This window comes from Cetorhinus maximus, chromosome 17, assembly GCF_964194155.1.
Source record: "Cetorhinus maximus chromosome 17, sCetMax3.hap1.1, whole genome shotgun sequence".
NCBI lineage: Eukaryota > Metazoa > Chordata > Chondrichthyes > Lamniformes > Cetorhinidae > Cetorhinus > Cetorhinus maximus.
Window position 1 is genome coordinate 29839073 of NC_135895.1, and position 14296 is coordinate 29853368.

The 14296-nt window shown below is 43.7% G+C and overlaps 1 protein-coding gene across 9 annotated transcripts in view; it reads left to right on the forward strand.

Annotated features, from left to right (window-relative positions):
- The window catches only part of LOC144692276 (MAP kinase-interacting serine/threonine-protein kinase 1-like), an 86730-nt gene that overhangs the window by 35423 nt on the left and 37011 nt on the right, over positions 1–14296 (forward strand). For 8 of the 9 annotated variants that reach the window (XM_078560900.1, XM_078560905.1, XM_078560903.1 and 5 more), the window contains one exon: positions 2970–3067. In XM_078560900.1, the coding sequence (XP_078417026.1) occupies positions 2970–3067 (98 nt within the window). Of the gene's footprint in view, positions 1–2318; positions 2404–2969; positions 3068–14296 lie in introns of those variants that run through there. The other variant, XM_078560909.1, reaches the window with a different exon arrangement.

Consider the following 14296-nt stretch of genomic DNA (forward strand, 5'->3'; position numbering starts at 1 on the left):
GTGGGGCACTGGCATCAGTTCTGGGGAAAGTGGGGGCTGTACTGTTGGGATGGTTTACACCTGACCTGTGCTGGGACGAGTGTCCTCGCAAATTGCTAGGGAAGTAGAGAGGGCTTTAAACTAAACGAGAGGGGTGAGGGATCAAGTTTGGGTAGAGGTAGCAATTCAAGGTGTCGAGTCAAGACAGGAGAGTAAAATAGTAATATGAGAGTCAGAGAATGGCAGGAAGAGACAGAGAAAAAACCTATGAATACATCAACAGTCAAGACTAGATATTACAAAGATAAAAAGACAAAACTGAAGGCTCCCTATCTGAATGCACATAGCATTCACAACAAAGTACATGAATTGATGGCCTACATTGAAGTAAATAAATATGATCTGATAGCAGGTGGGTGAGGTTGGCAGGTGTTCAGGGGTGAAGGGTCACAAGGGGTAGGCCGGTTGGAGACTAGCCAGGTCAGCTCGGTGGGGGGAGCGGGGTTAGTCACATTGGGTCAGTGGAGGTGGTCAGGTGGTTTGGGGGGGTGGTGTTGAGGGAGGAGTCAGTGTGATTGATTAGGAGGTCAGGGGTGGGGAGGTCAGTTCAGTAGTTACCTAGGAGTTAGACTAGGATTTTTCTGTCTAACATTTCCTGAGTTGCTATTCATGTAAGTCCCAAGGAGGATTGCGGAGGATCCCGGGGAGCAGGGGATTGTCCGTCAGAAGTTGAAACTTCCTGGGCAGTTCCCACAGAGGTTAGATCATCAGGACTTCTGCAGGGTCCCGAAGTGCATCTTGGGTTGTACGTCTGGTTTTCCACGATCCAGAGACTGGAAGATCTAAGCCATTATTCTGTTCAAAGCGACCCCAGTGGCTCTGCTCTTCAGTTTCTCTAAAATTACTTTTCTACCCTACCTACATTTTTGGTTACCTTGTGAACCTGAACCTCCTAGTTTTTCCCTTTCCAACCATAAGATCATATTCACCCTTTCAGTTCCATTCTGAACTCTAGAACCTAGATACCATTCTGGCTTCTTGGTCATGCTTGCAACAGAATATTCTATCAGTTCATCTTACTATAGAGTGCCCTAAGGCAAGAATGTTGTCGTTAGGCCTACCTGTTCTGATCCCCTTGAAAGCAACTACTTGTTGTCCTGAACCCCACTGACCTATTTGTCACCATTCCCACCAGTTCCATCCTTTTCTACCACCAGTCTGAAAATGTGTTCTACAACTTTCACAGTTCCCACTGTTTCAGCCCATTTTTGTATACATAAGCAAGAATTTGAGTCACAAGGTTTCCAGAATGTTGGATTGGCTTTATTACCATCTATGCTGATGTTTTTATCCATTTTTCTAAACATTCCCACTGATTTTATCAAATTTTGCGAACAAAAAAGAACTAGAAAATCAGTAAGTCAACATCAAGCTGAACACGCAGATACAGATGAAAAACTACATGATTCTGGAGTTATTAGCCTTTCACCTCAGCTGTTCTCTCATGTTTTTCTTAGTATAGGGATGTGTGACTTGGATGGGAGCACAGAGCACGACAAAATATAAACTGAAATTACTTGATCAAACACCACTTACTATTTATTTATTCTCAATATTTGAGATGTTATCTTTGCCACTTATCTTCATTTAACTCCTGTAAAATGTAACAATATAAAACTGCACTTTGAGCAATGATTTTTGATTGCAAAATGTGGGGAGAAAAGTAAAATGGTGAACATTTGGGTGAGTATAAGGCTTCAGATAACTAATGAATCATTTTACAAGATCAGGAGATAAATGCTGGTGATGAGTAAGGCTGTTTGACCCATCTAGTGCATTTGCTTAAAAACAACTTAGCTTTCCATCCCCCATTTTAATAATAGCTGTGACAGGAATTTTTACTTGTACTATCCTAATGGGAAATCTGTGTAAAGAACTGAACCTACACAGACTGTTTCTACTGACAGTTTAACTTCAAGTACTGTTTCAAGTTTACCTCTCCTATCTTGTAAACAACTGAGTTTCAAGCCTGCAAAGCTCAGTTTTTTCAAGTTTTATTCATAACTCTCTCCTCTGATACTAGGAATTGGCTGCTTAAATTTGTGCCAGCTTCTTGATTGCATTCCTTGAACTGAGTGACCAAAATTGGGTGCAGTACTCAATAAATGCTGATCGGAGCACAGTATATTTTTAACATCACATTCGATGACTTGTATTCTACAGATTTACCTGTAAGATTCAGAATTGTGCATGCTTTGTTAATTGCTGTTCTGCTAGCATAAATACAGCTCTAATTGCTAAGGGAGTTAAATCATGGGTTTTCCTTTTTCTAGTTCTGACAAAGGTTTGACAGTGAAAACATTAACCTCTCCTTTTGGATGTTGATGGGCTTGTTGTGCTTTCCCAGGACATTCTATTTTTCAGGTACTTATGTTTTCCTGATCTGGCACTCTGAGCACGTGCTCTGTCTCTCCATCGGCTTCATTCTCCAGGGTGTTGCTCACTCTTGTTGTTTGCTGATTTCTTTTATTCTCAGCTTTGGGATAACACTTAATCTTCCTCATTGTGGAAATGAAAAGGAAATAAATCTCATGAATATGAACTGGGGTGAGGACCAAAGAGGGTGCTCGTTCCCAAGTCATCAGCAACATTTTATAGAAAATGGCTTTCAATTTTCATAGGTGTATTTCCAGTGCATTATAATGTTTGTTATTATAGTTATACATAAAAAAAGCCTGGGATCAGAAAAGGCTACTTGGCCTATCAAATTTCTGAAAGTTTAGACTGGCCAATGAACATGCAATTCCTGGATGTTTTGACAGTTATTCTAAGCTATTCTTTTCCTTTACAATTATTTCTGATTGGTTAAGTTCTGCCCTCATTTTGATCAGTTCACAATGATTTTCCATTGTAATGTCTTGTTAACTGCACTGGCAATATTGTGACCACACTGAAATAATTGTTTACTAAATCATTTATTGCATTGGCAGATTTGTACAAGTTGACTGATGAACAACTAGGAGAAGGAGCCTACGCCAAGGTTCAAGGCTGTGTCAACTTGCACAGTGGAAAAGAATGTGCTGTAAAGGTAAGGAGCAAAGGGGCATACATTACAAGCAATGAAGGATGTGGCTCCTGAAGATTGTCAGAGTTCCATAGCCCTGTCCATGTTGAAGTTATACCTAGGTCTCAGTCTCAGTTGTTTGTAAATTATTTTTGTAATGGCAGAATTCATGATTTCTTGGAGATTATATACTGTTAACATAGAGACTATTGGTTTTGTCCTGGAGTTTTCTGACATAACAGATTCTGGTCCAAACAGTTCATTGTAACAAAGACAATGTAATAATTGTGGGGGAATTAATCTTCATTTAAACTGGGACAATTAGATTGGCAAGAGCGGCCTAGAAGATAAGTTTATAGAATGTTTTTGTGACAGTTTCTTCGAACAATACATTGTGGAACCGACTAGGGATAAAGCTATCTTAAATCTAGTATTGTGTAATGAAGCAGTGTCAATTAGTTTTTGTCCTGGTAAAAGATCCACTGGGAAATAGTGATCATAAAACCATTGAATTCCATGTCAAGTTTGAAAGTGACATATTCCAATCACAAACAAGAAGCTTAAACCTAAACAAAGCCAATTACATAGATATGAAGGGGAAACTGGCTAAGATGAATTGGGTAAATAGACTAAAAGGTATGGAGGTAAATGAACAGTGGGATACATTTAAAAAAACAATTCAAAACCTTCAACAAAAATACACTTCATTGAAAAACAAAAACTCAAGGAGAAAGTCCCATCCGTGGTTTACTCAAAAAGTTAAGGTTAGTATTAGATTAAAAGAAGAGGGTTACAAAAAAACAGTAGCAAGTCTGATGATTAGGAGTGTTTAGAAACCAGCAGAGGGCCACCAAAAAGTTGATGAAAAGGGAAAAAATAGAATATGAGAGTAAACTAGCAGGAATATAAAAATAGATTGTAAGAGCTCTTATAAGTATATAAAGAGGAAGAGAGTAGCTAAAGCAAATGTTGGTCCCTTAGAAGCAGAGAGATGAAAAATTAACATGGGGAATGAGGCATTGAAGAACTATTTTCTGTCTGTCTTCACAATAGAAGACACAAGTTTCATACCAGAAATGATGGTGACCTAGGGGCTAAAAAGTGTGAGGAAATTAATGTCAGCAGAGAAAAAGTATTGGAGGAACTTGAGGGACCAGAATCTGACAAATTCCTGGCACCTGATGGCCTACACCCTAGGGTTTTAAAAGAGGTAGCTGAAGATATATTTGATGTGATTTTCCAAAATTCCTTAGATTCGGGAACAGTCCCATTAGATTGGAAGTTGGAAAATGTTGCACCAATTTTCAAGAGAGGTGGAGAGAAAACCGTGAACCATAGGCTAGTTAGCCTAACATCAGTTGTTGGGAAAATGCTGGAATCTATTATTAAGGAAGTCTTACAATGCTTTTCTAAGTGCACTGTTATGATTAGAACAAGTTAACATGGTTTTACTTAGGGGAAATCCTGTTTGACAAATTTATTATAGTTTTTGAGGATGTAACTGGTAGGGTAGATAAAGGGGAAACTAGTAGATGTAGTATGCCTGGATTTCCAAAAGACATTTGATAAGATGCCGCACATAAGGCAAGATAAGGGCTCATAGAGTTGGGGAGTATTCTAGCATGGATTGAGGATTGCCGCACTAGGCTAGAAAACAGAGTGGGCATACGTGGGGCTTTTTTCAGTTGGCAGGTAGTGAATAGTGGAATGCTGCATGGATCAGTGCTGGGTCCTCAGCTATGTACCATCTCCTATTAATGACTTAGATGAAGAGACAGAGAGTAATGTATCTAAGTTTGCTGATGATATCAAACTAGGTTGGAAGGTAACCTGTGGGGAGGGGACAGGCTGCAAGGAGATATAGACAGGTCAAACGAGTGGGAAACGGGATGGCATATGGTGTATAATGTAGGGAAGTGTGAAGCTGTTCACTTTGGTCGTAAGAATAGAAAATCAGAATATTTTTTTAAAAGATGTGAAATTTGTAAGTGTTGATGTTCAAAGAGACTTGGATGTGCTTGTACAAGGAACACAAAGTTAGCATGCAGGGTACAGCAAGCAATTAGGAAGGCAAAGGGCATGCTGGCCTTTATTGCAAGGGGATTGGAGTACAAGAATAAAGAAATCTTGCTACGGTTGTACAGGGTTTTTGTGAGACCACATTTGGAATATTGTGTGTAGTTTTGGTCTACACATTTAAGAAAGGATATATTTGCATTGGAGGCGGTACAGTGAATATTCACTGGATTGGTCCTTGGGATGAGAGGTTTGTCCGCTGATGAAAGGCCAAGTAAATTTTAGCTTATATTTTCTGGAGTTTTGAAAAATGAGAGGCAATTTCATTGAAACCTACAAAATTCTGAGGTGGTTTGATAGGGTAGACACTGAGAGATCTGTGTCTGCTGGTTGGGAGTCTAAAATACAGGGCACAGTCTCAGGATAAGGGGCCAATCATTTAGGACTGAGATAAAGAGAAATTACTTCACTCAAAGGGTTGTGAATCTTTGGAATCCTCTACCCCAGAGGATTGTGGATGCTCCATACTTGAATACATTTAAGGCTGGGATAGACAGATTTTTGGTCCCGTAAGGAATTAAGGGATATAGGGAACGGGCAGGAAAATGGAGTTGAAGCCCAAGATCAACCTTGATTGTATTGAATGGCGGAGCAGGCTCGACAGGCCATATGGTGTACTTCTGCTCCTGTTTCTTATGTTCTTGTGATGCTTGAGAAGATCAGGGGAAAAAGTGGAAAAATTGTGCAGAGAGGCCAACAAAAAGAACTAATTCAAAAGGGTATTGCCTCGAAGCAAGGTCCACTTAATGAGTGGTGTTTGAGGGGATAATGATGATCAGATAAAATGGATATACCTGTAATTGAGAAGTTGGAGGAAGGGGAATGAATCAGATATAATGGGCAGTGTTTTATGTTCTCCCATGTGGGGAGTTTGGTGGTGGGAGGGCATTTAATTGGGTGGGATGGTGGCGGGTGGTGACTCCGCCACCTTCCCGCCTCCACCCTGATTAAATCCGTGGCATGAAGCCTGTGAACAGTTTTCCTGCCCCGCTGCCAAATGAGGCCCTTCAGGGGCAATTAATGCCCCATTACAGGCCTCTTTCTGTCACCGCTGGTATTAACACAGCAGCGGGCGAGCCTGTCACTACACAGGGAGCATGACACACAAACCCGTGCAGAGTTGCTTGTGGTCTCCCAGGCAGGGTCCCTAATTCAAACGCACTCAGTGCCTGAATGAGGGACCTGGCATCAGCAGCGGGGGCCTACTAGGAGTCTCTCCCCTGCTCTTGCTGTGATCCCCTCCTCCCTGCGACTGCTACCCACACCCTGCAAAACTCCTCTGGAGATCCTGGGCCTCCAGTGTTTCCCCAGTGGCTACTGATTGGATGGCAGCTCTTGGTGGTGGGTCTCATCCCATGGAAGGCACACCAATGGCCTGTTTATTGCCTGAATGTAATTTGGCGGACCTTCCCCAAAGGAGGCAGTTTGGTTCACTCGCTGGCTCTCCAGCCGGTGGCCAGACCCCCATTGCTTCCATAAAATTGCCCCCAATTAATTACATTTTGTTTGTCTATTCACTTCTGTGAAGATAATTTTTTTTCTTTATTTCTCTTCTATGATCTGCCACACCATGTTTGCTCTGGGGTAAGTGCTCCATGTAGCTGTTCTCAGAATCACTAAAACCCATGAACTGGCACTTGAAAGCTATGTAATGGTGGTCTAGCAACCATTTTGTTTGCATTCCTTTCATGTGACTGCCTCTCCATAGCATTGCAGCTAATTGGAGAAAATCCAATTTTCTTCTGTATTCCTAACCCCGTGCCATTTGCCGCTGGCCTTTTTGCAGGCATGGAATGCCTAGTGTGAAAAATGCACACGCACCCCTGCTGAAGTCAGGTCCCCCATTTTTAATGGGGACAAAAATCGGATTTCTTACCAAACACCAGTTTTGCCTGGTGGTGTGGGATTTTGGAAGCATGGATTTAAGCCCAAAGCATGACAGATTTAATAGCTTGTGAAGAAAATTGAAAGCCTGCTGAAGAATCTGGAACATTCTGAAAAATAAGTGTAAAGTGTTTTGACACCTTCGGATGTCACTACTGGATGCTGTATTGTCATGTAGATGTGTCTTTAATGTAGTGATTCATCATAGGGATCTGCCCTATAAAGGTAATTTGACACTTACATTGACCAACTTTTTGTATTTATTCATATGCATTACAGAAATTTTCTAATGGAGAAAGCACCATAATGCAGTGAAGAACATTAGAAAATACCCCGTCAGCCTGTGCTGTCATCTTTTCTACTGTGATTTAAATGCCTTTGGCTGATTTGAAAAAAAAACTGGTTTTGACACTTGAACAAAATCTACACTTGAAAAAAATCTAACCATCTGCTCTGTTACATTGATTGACAGGCACTCTGCTTTGAAATCGAAATTAGCACCACTTTCCTTCCCAGAGAGCAGTCTATTGTTTGGACAGCAGTGGCCTTTCTGAATGCTTGGTTGAGTTTCAATTGCTTAATGGGTTTCAGCGCAGTAGGTGTTCCATTCATCTGAGAATGAATGATTGTTTCAAGTTGTTGTAATAACGGATTGTCCCTTGGATGTGGTTTCTGATTTGTTGGCGCAAACTAAAAGGATTACAAATATTACGAATTTTTTTCACATGGTCGATTTCATTTTTTTTCTCATGATCAAAGATATGGAGGCTCTGAAGAAGAGTCACACGGACTCGAAATGTTAACTCTGTCTTTCTCTCCACGGATGCTGTTAGACCTGCTGAGTTTTTCCTGCATTTTCTGTTTTTGTTAGAGGCTTTTTATTAGTTGATTAGAGGGTAATATTTTCCATTAATACTGCATGGAATCTGAGGACTTTACATAGTGTATATTAGGTGAGTAGCTATGGAAGTTGCATGGTGGTCATAGAGGTGGCATGAGTGGCTTGAGGGGCATGGAGGATATGTAGGAACCGTAAAAGTGGCATGAGTAATCTGAGGGGGCATGGAGGATACATGGGGGCATAGAGGTGGCATGGGCAATCTGAGAGGGCGTGGGCTGGCATGGGGATTGGGAGTGAGGTGATGGATGAGGTTTAGAGGGCCTTTAAACACTGTTGGGAGCTGGGATACTGTGTTGGAGAATCAAGGTGGGCTTTCTAACTGACCACCTCCACAACCACACTGCTCTCACACTTCAGCGTGGCTTGTAAACTGTACTCCAATCCTGAGCCCAGTGTGAAATGATAAAATGGCTTGCAACGTCACATATGGGTCAACTGTGCAGTTTGCAAGCCGTGAAAGTGCGCAGCTTGGATTTTCCCAAGCCCAGAGTAGGGTTCAGCCCTTAGTGTTTATAATACAAACTCAAACCTTCGATCATCTCACTTCTTTGCTCTTAGGTTAGACTTCCCATACCCTGAGGCAGATGTGGTGTTTTGTCATAATTACAATCATGAAGGCTATAAGGACAATTATTATATAGTCTGGCAAAATTCTGAGAGCGTAAGAATTTATCCCAGCACTGGCATCTAAGTGTCAGTGTCAGATGTGGCTGAATGGGTATCACTTTGTCCTCCTGAGTTAGAAGATTGTGGGTTCATGTCACACTCCAGAGACTTGAGCAGAAAAATTTAGGCTGATAGTGCAGTACTGAGGGAGTACTGTGTTGGACTGCTTTCTTGTTCTAATTCATCTCATTACTTTAAGCATCGGAGTACATATGCATTAGTTGTAGCAATGCAGAATCAGCTTTTTTCGTGACATGACACTTCATGATTCCGGTGTGAGTAAATGGGTCTTTTTGAGCTGTTATTACACAATCCAATATGAGTACAACATACAGGGTTCACTCAGATCTCTGATACTAATTCTACCTTTGATCTTTACTTTGCATGCATAATACCACCAAATCATACTACATCAAAGATACGTTAAAGTGACATCAACACAGTCAACAAAGTGAACTTAGCTCTCCATAATTGCTCAACATTTTATTATCATGACCCGCTTAACCATTTTGTTGCTATAAGCCAAGTAACTGGATCAATAGCTCCCAGACCAGCAAGGCATGGATAAGTGAGTTTCATACATTCCATCAGCTCCTCATCCTGGCCTTAAGCACATTTACACAATGCATCCCATGCTCAGGAGAAAGCTGTTTCTTCTTATTGATTCTTAATCCTATAAACAGCTCAGGATATCAAGTTATGCAGGTAGTGTGAACTCTCATTCCCACGTGCTGCACTGTCAGAGGTGCAGTCTTTTGGATGAGATTTTAAATTAAGGCCTGACTACTCTCTGAGTCTGTGTCAAAGATCCCACAAACTATTTTGAAGAAGATCAGCGGAGTTACCCATGGTGTAATGGCCAGTATTTATCTCTCAACCAACATCCCAATTACATTGCTGTTTGTGGGAGCTTGCTGTGTGGAAAGTAGCTGCCAGTGCAGCTGACTACACTTCATCACGCAGTTAATTAACTGTAAAGTGCTTAGATAATGAAAGGTGCTTTACAAATAAAGTCTGTCTGCCTTTCCATCTTTCTCTGACTGCATTGTGTGCACTGCTGCTTTATAGGGCGGAATTTTGGCAGGTTTCATGGCGGGCAGGAGTGGAGAATCCAGCGGCAGGCAAAAAGGCATAAACCTGCCGGCATAAGAACAGCTTGCAATTCTCCCTATGGTGGGTTTATGACGGCTCGCTTGTCCTGCTGACTAGTGGCATGAATGCCATTTGCATTCATTAACATGCCATGAATGCTCACCAAACCAGCTGCTCACCGGAATCTTGTCAGGCCTTCCAACCTTGCTTCACGCCAGCGGGAAATTACATCGTCCTCAAACCCGTTTGAGAAGGGATGGTGTGCACAAGTCAGACCTTGGTTCGCTGGTAACTTCGAGGTGAATGGAGCATACATAGCCTACTTGCCATAGTGCGACGCTGGTCTTGTAGCGATGAACGCCCCACTGCTCGGGCTGTAGGGTTGGTCTGCTCCTGCTCTTTGCCTACATTGTCCCGAAGAACACCACTGTGCTGTGGCACTCAGGCAGGCCTCCACTTTCAGAAACATGTCAACCGGAGGTGGGCTGTGAGGCGAGGGTGCGGTTTACAAACACGAGGGGGGCAATAGGGAGGGCAGGCTTTGGAATGGCAGTCAAGGAGAAGGGTGAACACGAGGGGGCAACAGGGAGGGAAGGCTGCGAAATGGCAAGGAAGGGCAAACATGAGCGGGCAATGGGGAGCGAAGGCTGTGGAATTGCAGTCAGGTGGAAGGGTGAACAGGAGTCTGTTTAGAAAGAAAGGAGGAAGACCTCCTTGCGACGAAAGCCACTGAAAGTGAATGGCTTCATTAGCACTGTTAAAGGGCTACTCAGAACTCAGTGGCTTCACATCACAGTTGCTACATTTCAAGAGTAACACATAGGAATGTTGAATTTGAGAATGCAGGCAATAGTGAAGGACGCACAGCTGTATCATATATGGCATTCCATCAATGAAGGCCTGTCACGTGTTCACCGGATTTGACACTCCTAACGGGCCAAAAGGCATCCACTCATCGACCATGAGCAAGTGATTGGTCATTAACATCAGAGAATGGAGCACAGAGCTAGGTTGGGTCACTCATCTGAATTAAACTTTAGCATCTCATGCAGGGCTCAAGATGTTTTATATCTACGATGCCCCCTTGGTTATCTCAGTCTGTGTGCTAATGTCTCAGCGATAAGGCGGTGTCAGCCACCATGCAAGTAGGGCAGGAAAAACTATGGATCCTTACAATTTCCCAACATGTCATCTTCTGAGCTTCACTTTCTTGCCCCTTGAATCGTTAATGTCTTCAATGTTTCCTTTCAGAGAGAAGGTAAAAGCACATATGGATCCAGGGCTGAATGCTGCCTTTGTCAGGGTCCTAATGCATTGGAGGAGACAAAGGAGGGAGAGGCGACTCCATGTGCTGCTCCAGCAGGAAGGACATGGTCAAGCAGAGCCAGAGCATGAACAGGAGAGTCAGGAAGAGAGAATCAGACAATGGGTGTGACTCACCAGACCTAGGGTTTATCATAAAAGAGCCTCCTATTTACAAATGAGTGCAAGGCAATGCTGTGCACGTCTGCGCTAGTCCTGTGATCTGGTACATCACATATGCCACATTCTTCGTGAAGACCTGATGCCACTTGGAGTTGGAGGATATCCCCTGCCAGTGGCTTTGAAGGTAACCACAGCACTCAATTTCTTGGCCTCTGGTTCTTTCCAGGGATCAACAGGGGACCTGTGCGGCATCTCTCAGTCAGCAACACACCGATGCATAAAGGAGGTCACAGATGCCCTTTACAAGAAAGCCCATCATTATGTCAGGTTTGCTCTGGATGTAGATAGCCAGGCTGCAAGATTCACCGGCTTTGCCGCCATCTCAGGCTTCCCAAGGGTGTGGGGTGCAATAGACTACAGGCTCCATGGCAGCAGGCCCTAATGTTTATAAACCACAAGGGCTATCATTTCATCAATGTACAACTGATGTGTGATCACCGGAAGAACATACTACATGTTTATGCACGGTACCCTGGGAGTTGCCATTACTCCTACACCCTTAGTCACTCCTAGGTGCCTGAGATTTTGGAGGGGCCATTACGTCTGCAGGAATAGCTGCTTGGGGATAATGGGTATCCACTGAAATGTTGGCTGATGACCCCGGTGCATCGCCGTCAGAGTTTGTTTGAGGAGAGGTACAATGCTGCTCACAGCTCTATGTGCTCCCTTATAGAGCAGACCATATGGCTTCTGATGATGCGGTTCAGGTGCTTGGACCACTCAGGTGGCTAACTACAATACACTCCTGACAGAGTTTCCCACATCATCACAATGTGTTGCACCCTTCACAATCTGACAATGCAAAGAGGTAAACCCCTGCCAGAGGATGAACTGGAGGAGGATGAGAGATCATCAGCGGATGAAGATCCAGAGCCCAGGAACCTCAGGAGGCTGCTGAGGGACAGTATGAGTGCGATTATGTTGTGGAGGAAGGAAGATGTGGGAGACATGCCCATGATATATTAATTGCTGACAGGTTCCAGGAAGAATAAAGTTAAGCAAGGAAATATGGCCACACCTCTCCTAGCTCTCATTGCCATTTTCTTTCATCTCGGGGATGCCCACCCACTTGCAGTGAGAATGAGTTCTGCATTCACACTTGTGCATTCTGGCCTCATGAACCGCCAGGCCATGATCTTTGCTTTGGTCCATGGAACCCTGTGAGTGAGCTTACTCTGGGAACTGAGAGTCCACTTAGGAACAAGAGCGGTGTGAGAGAAGACTTGAAGCCTTCGCTGCCATCTAATGATGCAAACACTGCTATGACCGAGATGTGCACATGCCTAGGGATCTCCTCCTCCTGTGCATGTCTTTCCTTCTAATGCCACTAGAATATCAGTGCTGTTGTGTTGCCCTCACTCAAATGGTGTTCCTTGAGGAAGAAGGGTTAGAAACACGTACATCAAACACTTCCAGTAAAGATTTAAACCATCTCCCCGACATCACACAAGGGTGCAGAGACTAGTTCAACTGAGGTTGACATCATCACAGGAATGTGAATCTCATAGTGAGACACTATCTCTGAGTGGGAGGAACGCTAAACCTCGTAATAAGAGGATTCCAAAGTACAAAATCACAACGCCTTCAGTTGCCAAGAACATTCACATAACCATCAAATGAACTCACATAAGTGCAATTTATTTACATATCTAGCACACCCGTGACCCAAAAGTGACATCAATTTTCTTAACTGCCCTAACTTTACCACTACGCCTGAGTGCAGCCCTGACGTCCGCAGCAGAGGTGGAGGCAGCCTGCTGACTGCTATGTCCCAATGTCTGTGATGAACTTGGCGGATGTCCTCTGCTGGCCCGTGGCCTGGAGGGCCCCGGCCTGATAAGGATCACATGCTCAGGGGCAGAAGTGTCCTTGTCGGACTGAGAAGCTGGGGTGGATGAGAGTAGGCAGAGGGGTCTGTGAGCGACTGCACACCCTTGGAGTGTCCTGAGAGGAGGCCCCCGCGGTGTCCAACTGATGCTCATCCTCCCTGCGGGTGCCCGAGTGCCCCACCCTGGCTCCTGCAGGAGATGGTGCACCTGGAGGGAAGTCCAGGTGCCTCGCCTCCATGTTGCCTACATCTTGATGGTACCCACCAGGGTTTGTGGCCAGAGAGTGCAGGGCCGAGTGCAAATCTGGCTTCTGGACTAAGGTCTCCATGGTGGTCACCAGCCTTCCCATGGTGACCTCGAGGCGCTAGCATGTCAGAGCCATGGCATCAGACTGAACGTGGACGGACTCCTCCATTGTTCACTCTAGTCTGTTGAGGGATGTTCTGCCGTCTGACGTTGCATCACGAGCATTGAGTTGATGGCTGCTTCCAAAGGCTCAACATCCGACTTGGACTGAGCGGGTAGCTGGTCTCCAGCAGCCTTCTGAGTGCCAGAGACCTGGGGTATCCCTGCCTTTGACTGCTGTGGGGACGTGTCAGTGAGATGTTCCCCAGCAAGTGAGCCTGAGCCCAATAGCCTTATATGCAGTACCTTTTCAAATGCCTTTTGGAAATCCACATATATTACATCTACTGGTTCTCCTTTATTTATCCTGCTTGTTACCTCCTCAAAAAATTCCAATAAATTTGTCAGGCATGATTTCCCCTTCATGAAGCCATGCTGACTCTGCTTGATTATATTATGCATTTCTAAATACCCTACTATTACATCCTTTAATAAACTCTAACAATTTCCCAATGGTGGATGTTAAGCTAACTGGCCTATAGTTAACTGTTTTTTGACTCCTTCCCTTTTTGAATAAGGGTGTTACATTGGCAGTTTTCTAATCCTCTGGGACTTTTCCAGAATCTAAGGATTCTCGGAAGATTACTACCAGTGCATCCATTATCTCTGTAGCTATTTCCTTTAATATCTCAGGATGCAACTCATCAGGTCCAGGGGACTTATCACCCTTTAGTCCCATTAGTTTCCCTAGTACTTTTCTCGAGTGTTAGTTATTGTATTCATTTCCCCCTCCCCCCTCCCTTTTGCCCATGATTATTTAGTATTTTTGAAATGCTTTTAGTGTCTTCTACAGTGAAGACTGATGCAAAGTAATTTATTCAACTCCTCTGCCATTTCCTAGTTCCTCACTATTATTTCCTCAGCCTCATTCTGTAAGGGGCCTACATTCACTTTGGCGCCTCTCTTCCTTTTTAT